The sequence below is a fragment of the Nicotiana tabacum genome, chromosome 15, assembly GCF_000715075.1.
Source record: "Nicotiana tabacum cultivar K326 chromosome 15, ASM71507v2, whole genome shotgun sequence".
Classification (NCBI taxonomy): domain Eukaryota; kingdom Viridiplantae; phylum Streptophyta; class Magnoliopsida; order Solanales; family Solanaceae; genus Nicotiana; species Nicotiana tabacum.
The window spans coordinates 31,814,350-31,831,394 of record NC_134094.1 but is presented as its reverse complement, the minus strand read 5'-3'; the positions used below and the strand labels follow the sequence as shown (position 1 = coordinate 31,831,394).

The window sequence follows — 17,045 nt, the reverse complement described above, 5'->3', positions numbered from 1 at the left end:
CGACCATCTCGTCTCTACCTCTTCGAGATTAGGCTTGATACTTACTGGGTACACGTTGTTTACGTACTCATACTACAATTGCTGTACTTTTTGTGCAGGACTTGAGACAGGTGCTATAGTTGGACCTATCGGCGCGCACCCGCTTTATCCGTAGGCTTAGTGGTGAGCTGCTTTTTGAGCTGTTCTGCAGCAACTAGCGCCTCTTCCTGAATTTTTATTCTGTCTATTTCATTCCAGGCAATATTTATAATTTTTGTATAATCTACTAGATGCTCATATACTTGTGACACCAGGTCTTGGCACACACACTGATAGAATTTGGATTTGTATTATTTCTTGAATTTAAATTAATCAATATCTTTTCTATTTTCTTTAATATTGCTAGTAAAATAATAAAATTACTTAGAAAATTATTCTGAAAATAATTGATATATGTTTAACTTATTAGTTGGCTTGCCTAGCTGAAGTGTTGGGCGCCATCACGGCCTTTAGGTGAAATTGGGCCGTGACATTAATATTCATATACTAGGCATCTACTTTCGTCATTAGCCTTTGGCATACGTTCATGATGCTCAACTTGTAGATAATAATGAGCATAATGATCGTCAATTGATCATGAACTTTCTTCAGGAATAAATACTGAATTTAAGGTAAGTATTTAACCTTATTTCTCTTTTAAATTCTTGAAATTCTATAATTTAATTTTAAATACAAGCAAATATAATAAAATTTGATTATAACTTAAATAGAGTTTGCAAGAAATTATAACCACGCGAAGTAGTATAATTTCTAGGTCTTGTTATGACTAGATTCATGTATGATTATGACCACCAATAGTGGAAACCCGTCCCATAAGTCTAAAATAAGGCATGATGTTACCGTGGAGATATGAATGGATGTGGATGTGGTAATGGACGAAATTATAATCGTCATCACTAGGATAATGAGAACAATAATGGTTCTTAAAATAATCCTTCACTTTGTGAAGGTAATGTTTGCCATTGATTTGGGAAAGAGATTTTATAAAGCATGTATAGATTATTATGTTCCATTCCTGAAGTGAATGTGAAAATAATGTGATAATCATTATGAATACATATTAATTCTTGGAAGAATAATATGAATGTGTTAGTGATAATGAATATACCACACTCATATCTAGAAGGAGGTTTGAGATGAAATAAGAAAATAATGTCATTATTATGGCATAAATGATCATTGGTCACGTACCTATTGTACGCCAAAATATTTTGGCAATGTAATTACTAAAGGACAACAGTAATGCAAGAAACAGATCTTACATATAATTTTGCCCATGACTATAATGGTATAACTTTCTTTTTGAAAGAGATTCACCGTGTAGATGTTGATGAATATGTGGTAATACAAAATTAATTGAGAGCTCTAGAAGAGCCAATTATACTATTTTGGAGAAATAAAATTGATTATCAATAAGGTATTGTGTTGTAGTAAGTCTCAATGAAACTTATTGAGTTTCTAAAGTATTCGTGAAAGCAGTTGGTTATATTGAGACTATAAATAAAGAATTTTTTTTATATCTTTTATTACTACAACTTATAGCAAGGTAATATGTATGTGAAAAGTTACCCGCTTTATTATCCAGTGTGTACTACACAAATAAAAGAATTCCACAATAAAGTAAAAGTTTATTCATATAAAAACCCATATCATAATAAAATTGGAGTTTATTGATACTTGCACACGTCATGGTGTAAACCTGAAATTTTTCAATATTGATAATTTATTCAGTTGGCATAATTGGTTTAGCCGTGTTAATTTAATTATGATGTACAAAAATAAAAGGGAATTCACATGGGTAAATATTAAAGAACTAGAAAGTTCTTTACGAATTCTCTTATATTGCTTGTTCTCGTTAATTTATCGACAAACTAAAATTGGGATTAAATCGCATGAATGCTGGAAATATCATAGGTGAATATGGGCTCATTCACCTGCCATGTATACCATATAAGATGCATCTATGAAATGATTAAATGTGCGATTATTATTAACCCACAACATGATGTTTGCGAGGTAACTTGCTCAATAACTTTATTTAGAGCATAATTTTCAGATTTTCAATTCAAGACAGTTCATCTTGATAAGTTGGTTTACATCACAGTTGGTTTAACAAAATGATTTATTGAGTGTCTCCGCTTAACAGCTAAACTATTGCTTATGAGAACAAAGTTATCTATATCAGTTTGATATAGGTTATATACGAAAGAATATTACATTCTCCCCTCACAAGTGGTTCAGGGTCAGGAACCAAATAATTCTATCTTATTATTATTGATGTGCAGTGTATATTTTGATTAACACCATGACACACAAAGATGGGTTTGCAAAGCTGAGGAAGCAATTAGTTTTTCTAATATGAGTGGGAGACATGATAAACAATTGAGAAAAAGTTACGTGGAATGAATTATCATTAGTACATCTAGATCCTCGAATAAGATAATATAAACTTGAAGTTCATAAAAAGATAATTCATTTGTAATATATTGCAAAGCATGCCAGACGCATTTGCTGACCCAAATAAAGTAACTATATTCTCACAACAAACGCTCCTATTAGAATAAGTCTATGGTAAGTTTAAAACGTACAGACAAATTGGTTTCAATTAAAATTCTTGATAGAGAAGATGAGCAAATGATCTTAATAAGGAGGCAAGTGATCTAGAAGATCACATGACATTACACTTCTGTCACGACTCAAAATCCTAATCTGTCGTGATGGCGCCTATCTTGATATTAGGCAAGCCGACAACCTCAATAAACTATAATTTCTTTTAAGTTTGAAAATATAATATTTAAATATAATCCACAAGTTTTGCAAAATACCGATACACACACTCCCAAAACCTGGTGTCATTGAGTACATGAGCATCTATACATTACAAGTCTGGAAAATGTGGTCTATAATAATATGAGACCAAATACAATAAGCAAAAGTATAGGGAAGGAAATACAAGGTCTGCGAAACATGGCAGCTACCTCTGAATCTCCGAAAAATCGACTGTGTGAAAGAATCAACACCCACTATATCCGAGATTCACCTGGATCTGCACATGAAGTACAAGGTGTAGTACGAGTACAACCAACTCAGTAAGTAACAATAATAAATAACAACAACAACCCAGTATAATCCTACTAGTGGGGTCTGGGGAGGGTAGGTGTACGCAGACCTTACCCCTACCCTGAGGTAGAGAGACTGTTTTCGATAGACCCTCGGCTCCCTCCTTCCAAGAACTCCCCACCTTGCTCTTGTGGTGACTTGAACTCACAACCTTTTGGTTGGAAGTGGAGGGTGCTTACCACTAGAGCAACCCACTATTGTCAAGTAACAATAATAAATAAAGAACTGAAAGTAGTGACGAGCTTCTCAGCTAAGTCCAAATACAGTACTTTCCAATATAAAAGAGTAGGCATGCTCTCAAGTTCAACATTAAATTTCACATCAAGTTTGACCGAAATAGAAAATAATATTTTTACGAAATTTCCAAAAATAGTGATATATGACAGCTGAAATGCAGCAAATAATAAAATCACTGCATCCTCTTAGAGTAACAGTCGCTCATTCCTCACAGTTAGTCATCACTTGGCACTCGGCATTTGTCACTCGCACTCAGTAGGTACCTGCGCTCACTGGGGGTGTGTACAAACTTTGGAGGGGCTCCTTCAGCCAAAGCGCTATATCAAGCCAATCATGGCATAAATCAATGAAATATGTTGCGGCGTGCAACCCGATCCATAAATATCCTCACAATTAGGCCCTCGACCTCACTCAGTCATCAACCTCTCCAGTCTCCCGGACTCTAAGAAATCATGATAAACAACCCAACAACAATGATATGATGCATCAATAATGAATAAGAGAGACTAAGGTACAAAAAATATGCAAATAGAATTGTGACTGAGTGCAAAATAACAATTTAGCAAATAATTTCACAAGTACATGATCTATGTGGGTCCCAACAGTATAAACATATGATTTAAACATGATTCATAGATTAATTTCTCTAATACGGGGAAAAATATACGGATATCAACAGATTTTTCAACTACACAGTTCCATGGAATTGACCAAGTCATAATTCCCATGGTGCACGCCCACACGCCCATCACCTAGCATGTGTGTAACCTCAAAACCAATCACATAATACATATTCCGGGGTTTCATACCCTTGGGACCAAATTTAGAATTGTTACTTACCTCAAACAGTGAAATTCTCTACTCTGCTATGCCTTTGCCTCGTGAATTGTCCTCCAAACGCCTCGAATCCCAAACACCCATGCAAGAATCTCTCCAAAAATCATCTTCCACCGAGCTCCCAATTTGATTTTGTATTATGAACTCAAAACCCCCGTTTTGGAACTTTTAATTCTGCCCAGAAATGCCTTCATCGTGTTCGCAACCATAGCTTCACGCTCGCGAAGCTCAAAAATGTGCTGCCAAGATTCCTTCTTCGCGTTCGCGATCTCCTCATCGCATTCGTGATGACTTCCGACCTCTGCCCTTCGCGTTCGCGAGACACGAGCCGCGTTCGCGAAGGCTTAATGCCAGGCAGGCCCCTGTTCCCTTTCCTCTTCGCGTTCGCGTTCGCCCACTCGCGTTCGCGTTGGCTTCCCCAGCCTCTTCTTCGTGTTCGCATCTCCTTCATCGCGTTCGCGATAGGCAAATCCCAGCAGCCCAAAATCCTTCTTCGTGAACGTGTGAGACCCTTCGCGTTCGCGAAGAAGAATACCAGACACCAGTTCCAGCAGTTGCAAAACAAGGAAAAATGATCTGAAACCATCCCAGAACTCACCCGAGCCCCCTAGGACCCCAACCAAACATACCATCAAGTCCCAAAACATCATACGAACTTAGTTAAACCTTCAAATCACCTCAAACAACGATAAAACCACGAATCATACCCCAATTCAAGCTTAATGAACTTTGAAATTTTAAATTTCTACAAGCGACACCGGAACCTATCAAATCAAGTCCGATTGACCTCAAAATTTGCGCACAAGTCATAAATGACATAACGGAGGTTTTCCAATTTTCAGAATTGGATTCCAACCCCGATATCAAAAAGTCAACCCCTCGATCAAACTTCCCAAAAATTCGACTTTCGTCATTTCAACCCTAATTCCACTACGGACCTCCAAATAATTTTTCGGACACGCTCCTAAGTCCAAAATCACCATACGGAGCTATTAGAATCATCAGAATTCAATTCCGAGATCGTTTATATATAAGTCAATATCCGGTCAACTTTTCTAACTTAAGTTTTCAATTATGAGACTAAGTGTCTCATTTCACTCCGAAATCTTTCCGGATCTGAACCAACTATACCGATAATTCATAAAATAACTGTAAAGAATAATTTGAGCAGTAAATATGGGAACGAGATTATAATACTCAAAACGATCGGCCGGATCGTTACAACTTTATAAAATTTCAGGAGAGGTTCAAGTACCTGAAATTATGAATGGAGAGCTCTTTATGTCATGTCTTTATGATAAAAGGTGGTTGGAACCGATATAAAATGTTCGTCAATGACATCTATGATAGTGCTAAGTATAGATGGGGATCTTAAGTATGTCGAATAAAGACACAAAAATAATGGCAAAATGGAAGAGACACAATTCGAATAGAATTGGTTTCGGATGAAATATATGTAGTTTTGGACATGTAGTTCAAACACTCGAAAATATAAAGTTAATGGTGTGTGCAATCACTTTCATGTATCTTATATGTCTGGCATGACATGAAACCTTGATGCAAATCTAAAGTCTATTTATATGGCCTATTTGACTATACTTATATGGCAATCCATGAACGATTTAAAATGTTGATAGCATATACAATTCTTGGAGAATTTTTTGGTCATGAATTACTACATCCTAAGTGCAATTTGTGCATATATGTATCTTGCTATAACTATAAGCATGATAACACGATATCCTAAGTGCAACATGATAACACGATTCCAACAAGATCATATGAAGACAATACATCTCTATCAGGAATAATGATTTCAAGGTGAAACAAATTCGTTCAAGTTAATACGGTTGATTTGTTAATCAAATCTCTACCAACGATATTTTGAAGATGATGCACAAGATTGGAATGCGACGGCTCAAAGATGTGAATTAATTATCTCGTCAGGGAGAGTTAATACACGCTGTACTCTTTTTCTCTTACAAGATTTTGTGCCACTGGATTTTTTCACTGCAAAGTTTTTAACGAGGCAACCAAAAGGTATATTGTTAGATATGTGTACTCTTTTTCCTTCTCTAGAATTTTTTTTCACTAGGTTTTATTTTAGTTAAGGTTTTAACGAGACACATTATCTGTTGAATAGATATTCAAGGAGAGTGTTATAAATAGAATTGTATTTAAGGTGAATGTCTATATTTTAGAGAGATTTTAGGGTTTATTACTTTGTGACTAAATTATTTTTCCCTTATAAATATATGGATATTATTTCATTATAATTCATCTCAAATTAATAAGAATTCTCTCCTCCTTTTCTTCTTCTTTTATTATTTTATAACAAACAAGAAATAATTTATGTATTATTAATCACTCTATTATAACTTGTTTTCGAACCAAACCGTGTAAAAAAAAAAAAGGCCTAGCCGAGTTGCATCAATTCTTTCACACCTGGCAATTGACACTAGTATATAAACCTTGGATTAGCTTCCGCACCTTAAACGAACAAAGAAGTAAAGGAACGAAGACATAAAAGATTGGGCGGCTATAAAAAGCCAATTGAATTTGCGGAAACCTCTTAGCTCTTACAATCTTCTTGAGAAAAATGTCGGTTCGTTTTATGAAAAAAATCTTGAAAGAAAAAGAACAACCAGCTGAGCCTCAACAACTCATCAACAACAGCGAAGAAGAAGAATCTGAATCTGAATCGCCTCCTCATTCTTCCTCTACCTTTCGTAATCCATTCGATCTCCTTGACGACGAAGACGATGCTGTTGACGACCAGGTTTTGTGTTTATTACAATTGGATTTTTTTATTTAATAGTAGTTGTTTTGTGATTTTGGTTGAATTATATGGTTAATTTATTTCATAGAATTGCGTCCGGTGAGTATCACTGAAGATAAAGCTGAAAGTGCCAAGAATAAGTGTGCCAATGAACAAAACCCTAATAAATGTGATGAAGGCAGTAAGTAAATTATAGACCACTTAAGAGCTGAATTGGAATCTTTATTATAGACCCTAAAGTAAGAGCTGTCATCTAATTGCATTGATGGCTGCTTAAGATTCCAATTCAATTCAAGTAAGCACCTAGGGTATGGCCTAACGGTCAATGAGATGGATGAAAACCTTGGTGACCAGGGTTTCTTCGCGGCACAAACAAAAACCGCTAAGCGATTTCTTCCCATCAGCCTAAACCTGATACATGTGCTGGTGAGAAGAATCAGATACCTTGTGGACCAATCGAGGTGTGTGCGTAGCAAACCCCAATATAATCTTAATGAAAAATAAAATGAATATGTTAGAATTGGGTAAACCCTTAAAAGGTTTATTTAACAGTTCTAATTGGTGTATTCACATTATTTCATAGAATGCTTATGGTGGCTATTTTATTTTTCCTTCCCTCGTTTTTGTGGCCACTTGAATCACCGAACACAAAGCTGAAAGCACCAAGAATAGGCGTGCGAGTGAACAGAACCCAACCCTAGATTTATGGTTAAGTACGGTTGTAAGTGGATTATTGACCACTTCAAATCTTGTTTTCAAAATATCAATGAAACTAGGGGGGGAAAAATGGATGTGATCAAATTGGGCGTGAATAGATTTCTATAAATCTCTGTTTTGAAATGGTAGTGAAGGGCCATCGATGAAAGGAATCAAGATGCTTAAGATGCAAGAATATAGTATAACCTATAAAAGTTGCTTGACAATTCTAATTGGTGCTTACACATTACTTGTTTTAGATATATAGGTTTCCTACTCAAGCACTTATCTAAAAACGTTTCCTATTCAAGGAAGAAAGAACAGGGTATAACCTGAAGATGCTGCTGACGAGGTCTGTGTACTAGTTTCAGAAAAACAAGGCATTTTGATTTGATCAGCTTTCCATTGTGATAGTTAACATAGGTGCTTCCAAATATTGCCTTCATCCTACTGCCACTTTTGTGTCCACATATATCATAGAAAACATAGCTGCAAGTGCCAAAATTGAGTGTGACTGCAGATGCTAATCTAAAATGTAAGGTAAACCCAACCCTAATTTTAGGGTCAATTAAGCCGGTAGACAACAACATATCCAATAATATCCCACACCGTGGGGTCTGGGATCAATTAAGCCGGTAGGATTAATGGAAAGAATAGGGCATAATCTGAAGTGACAGGGAATCATTGCAGCCCAGTTGGTTGGCTATTAAGCTGTTTTTGTAAATAGTGAGAATGATGTAGAAAGCTTTGAAAGAACTTCTTAATTCCACTTGTTTATTTGGTGAGAGAATACCATGATGTGTTGACGGTCAAGCTTGATGGAGAAGTGTGGATGAATCGAGTTGAGTAGTATGCAACTATGCACTACTCATAAATATATTTTTCCACCAACTTGATGTTTATTGCTGAAATCTTTATGCATCCCTGGCGCCACCTCCTAAAACAGGTGTTTGGAAAGAAATCCTTGCTCCATTTTTCCTTCGAATTATAAGCCTCTCATGTTCAAAATTGGCTTCCGTGCTCTTTCGTACTTTATTGTTCCCTTATCATCAAAACCGAGTTACTTCACTTCCCTGTCAGTTTCTCCTTTCGCACTGTTGTTGATTAGTATTTTTATTAGTTTCTGCTAGATTGTCGGAGTTTAGTAATTTCAAGTGGCTTATTAGTGTTTGTTACAAGTCGGTCTGGAAAATGAGTTAGTCTAAAGAGTATTCTGTTGATAAGCATGGGTATTGAAACCGATAGACACCAAACTAGTGCTGTATGGGTTTCACGATTTGCACCATAAGTACTGAAATAATCCTTATAGCTTTCTAAGTCATGCACATCATTTTGATTACGCCAAGAATATAAATTTAACAACTATTCTTAAGCTATCCACAACTATGCCACTTTCTGGACTTCTTCGCAGACTATGTCGCGCCTCCATAATGATAAACATCAAATGTTAATTGACATACCACTCCATCCAGGTAAGTATACAAACATACACTACGCCTATTTGGTTACCTCGCAATGCAAAAAAAAAAAAAGGTAACTAAAAAATTTCCATGGTTTCTGCTTTTCACACATAAACATCTGTTACCAAAGCTCAAAATAAGATAATTTTCTTGCCTAAGTACCACTTCATATGCCACAATCCTTCCAAAGAGTAGAAGTTCTTTCGTCTTCTGATGAGATTCATTAGAATTGCTCATCCTATAACTCGGCGTAAGCAAGGAGTAGGATTTTATTGCGAAGCTACCATTTACCTTTTTCGCCAAATAAGGCCTTTAGTTCTTGTCCCAAAGCTTCAAACCCATGTAACATGGGGAAAGGTGGCTAATATCCTGTGAGTAAAGGTTTAATTGAAGACTGGTATGTGGGCAAATCAATAACAAGAGATCCATCAACCAGACTGGAAAGCAGAGAAAGAAAGTCATGTGAGTCCAAATGAGCATACCAATGGTCAATGGAATGTCCCTCTATTTTATCTTGCAGGAATATTCTATGATTTTAGTTAGAGAAGGTAGAGTTCTCCTTTAAAATATATGAGGTAGATCGAATGATTCAGTATTTGCTTAAATCCAATTGTATTCAAGAAGTCAAGGATTTGGTAGGAATTTTAGATTGAAGAAGCGACAAATTGGAAATGTGGTGCAGAAAAAATCATATTGATATGTCCCCAAGGCTTTGGTCTAGTGGTAAGAGCGCATCGCATGATGTGTGGGTTAAGCGCACGTCACAGGTACATTGTATTCAAGTGAAGAAGGGTGGCCCCATATCTTCCGAGTTTTTTTGAACTGTGTCCCCTTGGTGCTCGGGGAACTAGCTTTTCGGAACTCAAATTCTGTAGATTTCTATGCTTGAGATTCCCGAACAACCAAATCAATACTCGCCATTTCACAGGAAATAGTCCGTTTGAGCGTATGTCCATTGGTCTGCGACATTTTGTTATTCTGTTGCTCGCTCTGTGATACATATAACTGCTCCTACTTTTGGTTTGGCTTGGAGTGCATAAATCGAGTAGGAAGGGATGTATCATGGTAAGTTGGTCTTATATTATGTCGGAGAAAGCAGCAAAAAGAGTTTGAAGGAGTTGTAAAGCCAACATAGAAAAGCAAGAGTTTGCTCTAATTTTACTTATAAATTTTGGGTAAGAAAACATTCCTTTTGAAAAGATAGTTGGATTGATTGTATGAACATTATTATAACTTTTTGGCATCAACTTGGTGCGTATTCAATGAAATGATTATCCAATTTATTAGAAAAAGAATGTGACTTGTCAGTCAAATCTCCTCACTCGACATGCTTTGAGAAACTCACATTGTTTCCATGACGATTAAGTTGGTACAGAAATCAGATGCCTCTTCGTATGCAGTTGATTATGCATTCTACCCTAGTGATAACTTTAACCGTCTCTCTATTTCTTTTCTTTTTTTGGTTTCTTTGATAAGTAACCGTTTCTCTATTTCTTAACCTTCTGATTTGTTGTAAAAAAAATTCTGATTATGAGGATAATTTTGAGATGGTAACATATTGTATATTATAATAAAATCAGTACATAGGTTGTACTGAAATCATATTTACAAGTGAGTAGCCAAAAGAAAAAAACTTGGACCTCAGGCCTAACAAGATTCTAGGACATCTAGGATTGAAAAAGTATCATCTGCGTAGATCTGTTTACACCAAAAGCAAAAAAGCAAAACACAATTAAGCTTGATCTTCTGCACAGAATTTCTTCTATCCTCAAAACATCTGGAATTCCTTTCTTTCCAGATTGTCCACCAAATACATGCTGGGATAGTTCTCCATCTATCTCTGTCTCTTGCTCCAGTTCCAGCTTCATCCCAGCTGAAAAGAACTTCAGTAATCTTACTAGGCATTGTCCAAGCTATGCCCCTGAGATTAATAAAGATCTTCCATAACTGGTCAGTTATCTTGCAATGTAAAAATAGATGGCTAACTGTCTCAACATCTTCTCCACATAAGTGACATCTTGAGCACAATTGAATCCCTCTCTTTATAAGATTGTCTTGTGTCAGAACATCCTCCTTTATAAGATTATGAGAATATATGCTACTATAATGTGAGAACAGCCTCCTTTATAAGATTATGAGAATATATGCTACTATAGTGTGACCGTTGCTTCATTGTTGATTTTATAATTAGTTGACAGAAGCCATACCAAATGATGGATTATTGCTGCAGGAAAACAAGGCAGATAACGATGATGGATCCTCAACCCGTAACAGCGATGAGAAGCAGTCCTTCACCACAAAAGCCACCCCTGAAGCATTTGTGTTGTCAGATAGCAAATTAAAGAAAAAGAAAAAGAATAAAAACAAGGAGAAGTCACAACCAAGAGCTGGGGATAATGACAACTCTTGGAACGAGTCATTAGAACAGTTGTCAATTAAAGATGACTCTTCTCATCTTGAGCATGTTGCTCACGATCCTGGAAAATCTAATACGACAAATTTTAATGGCAGAGGAAAAGTGGTCAAGCAGTGTACATCATCTGTCTTACAAGTAGACCCAAAATTTCTTAATGCAGAAAATGAACTAAAAAGGATATTTGGTTCTAGAGTGGTGAATTCGTTTGAAAAAAGTCATCAAACTGGAAGTTCTAGACAATCAAGAGGCGGAAGACGTGGGAGCCAGAACCACCGGAAGACTATTATTGTTTCTCCTTTAGAACATTGGCCGAGGTGGGATGGATCACTATCGATGGAACTTATGGAAACCAGAGATGGGATCTGTTATTTTAGGTAAATGTCATTGCTTTTCTTGATAGTATTGACATGTCAAGATTATATGCTTTTGCTAGTGCTACAGGGGTATGAATGCAATATTCAGTTTAATGTGCTAGATGAAACACAGCAAAACATTTAGACCACATTTTATAAGGAACAAAGTATAAGTTTTCATCATGAACAATGCGTTCTTTTTTGTAATTTTTCATTGGATGATTCGAAAACATATGAACTATTCTTTAGTTAGCAAATTCTATGAAATATGTTTACCTTTGGATCAGATTAAATAATAATTAGTATAAAAAATTATGCGAAGTGAGTATTAAAATTGGCTTTGCTACATGTGTTCCTTATGACTTCCTTTTGGCTAATATTTAGTATTTCATCTTAAAAAAATTGGATGAAACTCTTTTTTGGTAAGAAGAAAAAAAGGAAGTTGTATAATATTGCACCACAAAACAACAACTATGATTCAGTACCAAACAAGGTGGGGTCAGCTACATTGCACCACAAAAATTCTAATGAAAGTAATTTGCATAATGAAATAACTAGTTTATATGGATTTCCTAAACAATAATTGTGGGTAAGAAATTGTCATGGCATGATCTAAATTTACTTTAATTATTGAATTTGAATTCTCAAACTCATGAATGTGTGTGTGTGTATTATGTATGTATGTATGTTGACACAAATATCATTATTTAATTTGTTCCTAGTCTTTGTACTATAACTTTCATAAGTAGTTCATTAACAAAAAATTTCGCAAGTATAATCTGTTTGCATTTACATGCTGTCATTCGGAGTTTCTCCAAGTCTGATTCGTGCTTCTTAGTATATGCTAGCAGGACGGTTTTGACTACCATGTAAGTTAGTAGCTGACCTCCATTCAGCATGAAATGTTAAATTATTGCCTTTTGGTTTCTTATGTGCTTGTAGTCAGTGACATACTGAAATAGAAAAAAAATGGTTCTAGTTTATGAATGTATGAAAGATATTACCTAATTGTAAAGATCCATCTGTTGGTGTTATACCACTTAACCTCAATGAGTACTAATTTGAGCTAGATGCGAAGCTTCTATTTATCTGATTGTCCTTGAATAAGATTTGTATGTTTTAAAAAATAATATCCTGCCAACAGATTGCTGAATGCCTTAAATTCATACAAAACTCTGGGCTACTTAGAATGTTTGTCAATTTTTGCTTTTAAATAAAGAAGGTGAAGGTAGAAAAAATCCCAACAGCCAAAATGAGAGCCCTATATGAGAGGACAGCTGCAATAAATGGGCTTCAGCATCTTGGTTCCTTTTCTATGTTTAATTACATTTTAGGTTATCCCTTTTTTGGGGGGTAATTGTCAACTTACTTTGATCATTGAAGTTGAGATTTAGTTGAAGATGAGTTGAAACTTTAACCTTATATTTTTATTTCTTTTGATGATAATGCTTCTTATCGTTGAGGATGGATGTACATCTAACAGCGGTTCGTTTTATCTCTTTAAAGTGCAAACTAATTGGGTTCACATCGCGTAGGTATGTACATACATCATCCTACAGCCAAGCCCAGGAAGCATTTGAAAGTGCTAAGGCAGTTCATGATTTTAACGGTATCGTGAATATTCTATTGCATCATCCATATCATGTTGAGTCACTCATTACATTAGCCGAATATTATAAATTCAGTGGTGAACATCAAATGTCGGCTGATTGCACCGCAAAATGTCTGTATGCATTGGAACGTGCATGGCATCCAATGTTCACTCCTTTGATGGGCAACTGTCATCTTAAGTATAGTTGTGAAACCAACAAGCCGTTGTTCTCTGTGCTTTTCTCCCACATGAAAAACATGGATAGACGCGGCTGCCATCGGTCTGCTCTTGAGCTTTGCAAATTATTGCTTCTACTAGATTCAGACGATCCAATGGGAGTCTTGTTCTGTATTGACTACTATTCTTTAAGAGCAGAGGAGTATACATGGCTTGAACAGTTCTCTGAGCAATATAAGAGTGATAATTCTTTGTGGTTATTTCCAAATTACTCCTATTCTCTTGCCGTGTGCCGTTACTACATCGAAAATGAGGAACATGCCAAAGATATAAAGACAGAGAATTTAAAAGCTTCTTCAACAGATCTCATGAAGCAGGCATTGATGCTACATCCTTCAGTGTTGAAAAAGTTAGTGTCAAAGGTACCCTTAAAGGATAAAGCTTGGACTAGCATAATCAAGCACAAGTTCTTTAGCTCTGATCAAACGGGGACACCTTCCTTGGATCACTTGATCAATATATATGTTGAAAGGAGCTACCTTATATGGAGGCTTCCTGATCTCCAGAAGTTTCTTAGGGATTCTGCACTTTCAGTAATTGAGACACTGCAGAATGACGGGAATGATGTCGGAGACTGGACGTGTGTGCGAAAAGAAGCTTTTTCATCTGAGAAAAATGAGTGAGTGCTGCCTTTCGCCATGTTCCTCTCATCAACAGAAAAGAAAATGTGTTGCTTATTTTTGGGCATATTGCATGATTATCTTCAGTTACTACTCATTTACTATGTACACCATTCACTTTATGCACGTGGGTTATAAAACTTAAGCTGTCTACTTTTACCAGGTATTCTCACTTGCTGGTATCAGATTTCTCTGATTCAGTTCCGACTTTGCCTCCTGATAACTTGCAAAATTTCATGGTTGACCCGAGGAGAGAGGTGCCAAATGATGCTCAACCTGCAAACAACCGTGTCCAAGATCTGTCTGATCGAAATGCAATTGCTGTCTTGCTCGAGTCTATGTTACCGTGGATTAATTACGGTTCTGGCCATGACCAGCTTGATCATGATGAGCAGGCTAATGATTGATAGGCTTTTTAGTGAGGTATTACTTTCTTCCAAATTTGGTATCTGGCATTGCTTTGTAAGGATAGATATCTTTTAATTCTAAATTCTGTAATGATATAAAGTTACTTTTTCCTTGTTACAATTCATAGAGTAATCGAGGGTCAAGTTCTGTATATAATTGAATCTGCCCTTCCCCTAGTTGTCCGATGCTTCTGAGTTTTTTTTCAAGGGAAGAACTTGAGTATTGCTTGAGCTCAAAGAAATCATGTTTAGGCTATATACTTATTCTGTTGGGACCCACTGAGGTCATTTTTGCTGTTGATTTATTTGCTTAAATTGCAATTATGTACTCAGCCACATCCATCATTTGCATAGCATATCTCAGTCTTTATTGATATTTATTCTTACATCACGTATCATTGTTGGGACTGACTGGCATGAGATTTGTGAGCCCGAGAGACTGAAGAGGTTGATGACTGAGTTGGGGCTTGGGAGCTGTGTTGTGAGTGATGTAGTGGATTAGGCTGCACGCCGCAGCAAACATTCTTGGTTTTATATATATTATTTTTATGGATCGGGCTGCATGCCGCAACAAGCCTTATAGTCTTTATCTATTATTATGGGATGGGGTTTCATGTCACAACAGGTTATATTGGTTTTATATTAGCGCTTGGGCAGGATCCGCCCCTCTAAAGTCTGACATACCAGTAGTGAGCGCAGGTACCGTACAGTGCTGAGTGGTTGAGTGTGATGCGTGAGAGCTGTGACAGTCAGATGGAGTACTCTGAGAGCGTGAGTACATGAGTTATCATTGTGATGCATTACATGTGACATGCACATTTGACATGTAGATATAGAGATGCAACATTCCTCATATCAGTCATACTTGGCATATTTTAGCAGTGTTGAGCTTAAACTGTTAAACTTGAAAGTCTATATTTATGTATTGTGTACAAACTGATTAAGAAATTTCTCTGAGTATTACTGTAAGGCCTCGTTAAATTTTGCCAAGGAATTTAAGGTTTCGTGGTGTTGAGGTAGGTTTACGTGTTTCGTGGCGTTGAGGTAGGCTTACGTGTTTGATGGTTTGGCAGAAGAAGGCAATTCTGCGGTATGTTTCACGACTGCAGAACCGTTTTGCAGGCCGCATAATGGTCGCAGAGTTGAGCAGGGAGTTGTTGAATCTTGAAAGTTATTTTGCGCCCATTCTGCAGTCGCATAATTTATTCTGTGGCTGCATAAATGGTCTGCGGACCGCAGAACGGTCGCAGACCTGACCAGTCTAGCCTAGATTTTTGAGGACCATTTTGCGGTCCAGTTTGCGGACCGCAGACCTGTTCTGCGGTCAGTTATGCGACCGCAGACCTGATTTCAGAGGGTCTATTTTCTGATTTTTATAACCCGATCCCATCTTAATAAATAGATTTTGGGGATTATTTTGGGGTGATTATCTGATGATTTTAGAGAGAGGTGAGAGCATTTTAGAGAGAGAAGGAGGAAAGCTAGCATTCTAATCATCCAATCTTACACCAATCTTCAAGAATCAAGAAGCCATTCACTAGACCATCATCTACCCGGGTAAGACCTTGTCCTAAAGCATTCATGCAATTGTTATAGGTTTAATTAGGTTATGGAGTTGGAATTAGGCCATGCATGTATCAATAGCTTGTAGTATGTGAGGTTAATGAACTAGTTTGGGTAGTTTCTTGTTGAAATTGGTTGACGGAGGAAGGGATTACCATTGTAGAGCTTTATAGTCTATTTTGCATACTAGGTGTTTGACAAAATTCCTAAGAGAGTTACACCATGTGAATCCTTCTAATTATTATCCGATTTTCGCTACCTTCTTATAGATTGTTATTGCTAGAAGTGTTGGGACGTTGTAGTAACTTAAGGAAAGATCAAACAAGGTATGTTGGCTAAACTACTCTCTTAGAATTGAATTCCATGATGTTCTCGTAAGTTTCAAGTATGGTTGGCTCAAGTTCCTAATTGCTATGTTCCGGGTTATCCCTTATAAACTTGACTATTTCAAATGAGCCTTATGTCGAAAGATATATGTTCAAAGTATGGGTTGTGTATTAAAATATTATGGCTTTGAATCGTGTTTCAAATAAAAGTTAGTATGCCAACTTGTGTGAGAAAAACTCGATATGCTTAAGACTCTTAATTGCTCATATGTGTACCTAAGGTCTTGATTGAAAATGTCGTGTTGTTTATAATCTATAAAGATGCTTGAAAATGAAATAACAGTATTGATGATATAAAGTGTGG

At 36.4% G+C, this 17,045-nt stretch overlaps 1 protein-coding gene across 1 annotated transcript; it reads left to right on the top strand.

Moving 5' to 3' along the window:
* Positions 1-6,716: 6,716 nt before the first annotated feature.
* On the top strand, positions 6,717-14,949 carry LOC107792447 (uncharacterized). The gene is made up of 4 exons (XM_016614657.2): positions 6,717-7,012; positions 11,399-11,958; positions 13,473-14,384; positions 14,549-14,949. The coding sequence occupies exons 1-4, from the start codon at positions 6,833-6,835 to the stop codon at positions 14,790-14,792; spliced, it is 1,896 nt and encodes a 631-aa protein (XP_016470143.1). The 5' UTR covers positions 6,717-6,832; the 3' UTR covers positions 14,793-14,949.
* The last annotated feature ends 2,096 nt before the right edge of the window (positions 14,950-17,045 follow it).

Excerpts from the sequence above, each read along its gene's own strand:
- LOC107792447 (XM_016614657.2), top strand. The coding sequence starts at position 6,833 with ATGTCGGTTCGTTTTATGAAAAAAATCTTGAAAGAAAAAGAACAACCA. Across the intron at positions 7,013-11,398 it reads ACGATGCTGTTGACGACCAG|GAAAACAAGGCAGATAACGA; the intron begins GTTTTGTGTTTA and ends TTATTGCTGCAG. Across the intron at positions 11,959-13,472 it reads GATGGGATCTGTTATTTTAG|GTATGTACATACATCATCCT; the intron begins GTAAATGTCATT and ends CACATCGCGTAG.